We start from the raw sequence: 4,450 nt of genomic DNA on the forward strand, positions 1-4,450 counted from the left end.
GCGGGGTGTGGGTGGGGGGCGGTGCTGCGGGTGAGGGGGGGGGCTCGTTGAGGGGCACGCAGTGAGCATGGGCGGACTGACAGCTGTTCAGAAAGCTTACTGCCTAGACATGTGATTCCTTTGCGAGTGTGTGCGCATCGAACAGATTTCGTAATCAGGCTCGGTGTTGATTGGTTGCTTGAGCAGGGCAGAAGGTTGCCATGCTGTTGCCCCGCGCACCGCTGCCCCTGCACCCATCGCCCCACCTGCAGCAGCGACTCCGCATCCCACGCTTCTACCGCAAGGTGCGCAGCTGCCAGGTAGCTGCCCAGCGCCCGCCGCTCCCCTTCCGCCAGCTCAACGGCCGCCGGCGCCAGCCGCGTGCCGTCAAGCACACTGTAGCCATCCCAGCGCCGGTCAGACCCCTCAACACCATCCCCTTCGCATCCGCTGAGCAGCAAGGGAGCCAGCAGGCTGCCGTCAACTGTCCACTTGAGGGCCGCACCCGACAGGCCGGGCGCCGCCGCGAGCCCGGCGGCGCCGGCGGCACCGTGTACGGGCACGAGGGCGCGCGCAGATGGCGGCGCGGGGGGCCCGCCGGAGGACGGCCGTGCGGGGGTGGCATCGGGCAGGGGTGCGCCCAGGCGCATGGGGGCTGTGGTCGCCTCTTCAAAGCTGAAGAACTGCGGCATGAGTGTGTGGGATGTAATAATGGATAGCCCGTTTTGGAGAAGGGCTAAGTGGGTGGTGTCAGGGCTTCAAGCCTTGGGATACAGTGAGGCAGTGAGCGCACGGCCGCAGGGCGGTGGCAGCCATTGCTAATCGCATTATGCCCCGGGGCAAGTGAAACCCAGGTGTCTATTTGTACCGGGCGGTCATGTCGGAGGCACCTTGCTCTGGGCTTTGATAGACAGCCCTCCCCCCACTCACGCAGGCATGCGCCCACGCACAGACGTGCTGCACGGAATTGCCCAACCACCCGCATCATCCACACCCACCTTTGTGGTGAAATAGAGGCTTTGGGGCCCAGCCACAGCGCCCTCCAAGCCGCCCACGCTGTCAGCCTCTGCCCGATCCACGCCTGCCCCCGGCAGCCTGGACGTCGTCCCGCAAAGCGGGCCCTGGAGTGGCGGCCTGAACCCGATGATCTGAACGATGACGTCAGACGCCGTCAGACTGCTGATGTCAGCGCCGCCCGCCTGGCGCAACGCGAGGGAAGCCGCTGGGGGTGGCTGCGCGGCGGGGCCGGGAGCACCTGCGGCAAGGCCAGGGCACGCAACGACCTGTCAAGGCAAATCAATCAACGTGCTGGGCAGCAGGTCGCCTCACATGGTCATTCGCATCACAACGGCAGGGCGTGTGAGGTGGTGCTGCGGACATTAATCCTAAGCCCTGCACCCTGTCAGGATGCAGGGTTCCATCGGGGTCCGACGCGCCCGGTTTTCGACAGCCGAGGCCGGCACGGACGCCTCACCTGCAGCGGCGCCGCCCGCCGCGCCCGACCCCGCAGCCGCATCCAGCACCGCCGCCGTGCTGCCCCCGTCCAGGGCGAGCCGCCTCAGCGCCTCCAGCCCCTCCGCAGTCAGCGAGTCCCCGGGGACGGTGGCGCCCGCGCCGTTGGCGCCCGCCGCTGCTCCTGGCGCCGCGGCCGCGTGCTGCGCGCCGGCGCTGCCGAGGAGGGTCAGCGAAGACCGCAGGAGATCCCTCTCCTGAAATCGAGGGCGCGGCAGACGTAAGATGCGGAGCTGAACACGTTGATGTACACCGGGATTGATGATGTCAGAGCAGAGGCGAGGCAGGCACATGGCGGCAGAGCTGGAAGCTGCTGAGCCGATTCGCCCCAAATATCCACGGAGGGCGTCAAGGCATGAAGCAAACGCACCAAGCACTGCCAGGCGCAACCCTGCTGCATGTCAATCACTTGCTGCACACGCGCCCCCTCACCTCCCGCAGGCTCTCCACGGCCTGCGCCAGCCGGTCAATCTGGCAGGCCATCGCGCCAGCCAGGCCCCGCAACTCCCCGCCGCCGCCGCCGCCACTGCCCCCACCCTCGCCGCGCCCCGCCCCTGCAGCTGCCAGCTGGGCCGCCTCCCACCGTGTCTGCCGCCGCTCCTCCTCGTCCTCCACCTCGCCGTGCCCTACTTCTTGACTATCCGTCTTCCACGGCGGCCGCCCACTTGGCGGGCCGGCGCCGCCAAACGGCTGCGGCTTTGGCGTCGCCACGGCCGCCGCAACGGCGGCGGCGGCCTGGTCGGCGCGCCGCAGAATAGCGTCCAAAGGGACCGCCGCCGCTGCCGCCGCGACCTTGCTTGACCGAGTAGCCGCTCCTGCCTGCGCCGGCCGCTCATATGCCGTCATGGCGTCCGCTGCTGCTGCCGTCATGGCGTCCGCTGCTGCCTCCGCCAAGCTCTCCGTGGGTGACGCCAACTGCAGCACGAAATCAAGCATCGCATCCGGGACCGCGCGCTCGGCAACATCCCCCAGAAGCGCCCGCCACTGCAGCGCCGGCGCCGGCGCCACGCCCCCGCCGCCCATCAGACCATGACTCGCGGTAGCAGACAGGGTCAGTAGCGTCCGCTGCAGGCCGTCAGCCGCGCTGCCTGCGCCGGCCTCCGGCAGCGGCGACTGGAGCTGCAGCGTGTGGCGGCCCTGGGCGAGCGCCGGCAGAACGTCTGACCCCTCTTCCTCCTCCTCCTCCTCAGCTGCTGCCCCCGCAACCACCCCCGCTGCTGCCCCCTGCCTGTCGCCCTCGGCGCCGCCGCTGCTGCTGCCGCTTTCGAGGCCGCCCCTGCGGGCGCTGCTGCCTTGGATACGCCGCTCATCATACTCGGCGACGCGGGTTTTGAAGGGCCAGAATGCCGTCTGGCCAATGATCACTGGGTCCCATCCAGCGCCAGCCTGCGCAGGTGTTGTTGGCCGGCTTCTGAGCACAGGCGTGAGGGGCGCAGGAACCTCTGCCGCAGTGCAGTGCCGAGCGTTGCGGTGCGCATCCTCTGCCTGCTGCAGTGGTGTGCTTTCAGCCGCGCGCCCCACATCATGCACACATAGGATCCCGCAGTGCATGGCTTCTGGGGCTGAGTCCGGGCATGTGTGCATGGACACATAATCATCCGTCTATGTCAGCACCCCTAGGCATATACGTGTGCGTGTCCCCTTTTTCCATGAAACCAGCTTTGCTCACGCACCTGAGGCGCCGGCCCTGCCACGAGCTGCAACACCAACACCACTCCAGCATCCAGCGGCACCGGCCCCACATCGATGACATCATCGCCGTCGTCGCTGACACCACCCACTGCAGCGCCACCGCCGCCGGTGCCGCGCCGCTGCGGGGGCCGCTGCCGCGCGGAGGGCGGTGCGAGCAGGATGGCCCCCGTGCTGGCCAGCGGCTCCAGCGGCCCAATCTCACACGGCCCGCCCCCGACAAACGCGCGACCGTTGTGAACGCCGGCGCGTAGCGCGTAGCGCACGGCGGACGGAGGAACCGGGGCGGCGAGCGCTGGCAGGAGGTCGGCGAGGCGGCTGCGGGTACGTGGTCGCGGTTGGTGAGAGTCAGTAGGTTCTGCAAATGGTGGCGATCACATGATGGCGCACGTATCGTGAGTGCAGCCAAGAGAGCGAGAGCTGCCGCCGCGCCGATTGGCGCGAGATGCACGACGGCCTTGGAGGAGGCGCACTGTTCCCTGAAACCCCAGACATACTCACAGCGCAAGGGGTGCCCCCTTGAACCTGGGCAGGGCCGCCAGCAGCCGGTGCAGCTGCTGGGGCACCCGCACGCGCGCCCCCGCCAGCACGCCGCGCGCGACCGGCGTGGGCAGCGGCGCGGCGAGCGTGGATAGGGCACCATGGATGCGCTGGGTGGGGCGGCCGGCGGCGGTGAAGCGGAGGAGGCCGGGGACTGCGTCCCTGTAGGTCAGGGGGAAGTCCTGCGGGCGGCGTGACGTGAGGGGTGGCGGGTGACGCTGTGCTGTGAGGTAATTGATCATTTGATATGATGCCTTGAACAAGAGCAGGGAACAGGATGTCCAGTGAGGCAGCACACATGCAGCAATCTCACGGCAGCATCTTGACGGCAGCCGCATGTTGGCAGACAGGCGGTCTCTCCTGGGTGCGGCGAGGAGGCACACCTTCCGTCAAACACAACATCGGGCAGCAACCACAAGGCTAGCAGCAGACATCACGGGGCTGCAGCCGCGGTCTGCAACACACACACCCCTCCCTCTCACCTGAGGCACCAGCGCTGCGAGCGCGTCCGCTGCCGGCCACGCCTCTGCCTTGAACAGCAGCCGGCAGCCTTCAACAAGCCGCGGCGGCGGGAGGCCCTCCCCATGCAGTGACCTGCAAGCGCCAAAAGCCCATGCAGACGGCTGTCACTTTCAGTCACGCCCCAGCCCATACACGACGGCACACGGGGACCTGTCGCCACACGTCCGCAAGAGCAGCACCAGCAGCAGCAGCAGCAGCAGCAGCAGCA

The 4,450-nt window shown here is 68.4% G+C and overlaps 1 protein-coding gene across 1 annotated transcript; it reads right to left on the minus strand.

Annotated features, from left to right (window-relative positions):
* Positions 1–977: 977 nt before the first annotated feature.
* On the minus strand, positions 978–3,962 carry MNEG_14403 (hypothetical protein; the record flags this gene model as incomplete). The annotated part of the gene is made up of 5 exons (XM_014037125.1): positions 978–1,234; positions 1,454–1,688; positions 1,924–2,877; positions 3,165–3,498; positions 3,682–3,962. Coding segments are annotated over 5 exons (2,061 nt in total), but the record flags the coding sequence as incomplete, so codon positions are not given.
* Positions 3,963–4,450: the final 488 nt, after the last annotated feature.

The sequence above is a fragment of the Monoraphidium neglectum genome (assembly GCF_000611645.1).
Source record: "Monoraphidium neglectum strain SAG 48.87 unplaced genomic scaffold scaffold04460, whole genome shotgun sequence".
Taxonomy (NCBI): domain Eukaryota; kingdom Viridiplantae; phylum Chlorophyta; class Chlorophyceae; order Sphaeropleales; family Selenastraceae; genus Monoraphidium; species Monoraphidium neglectum.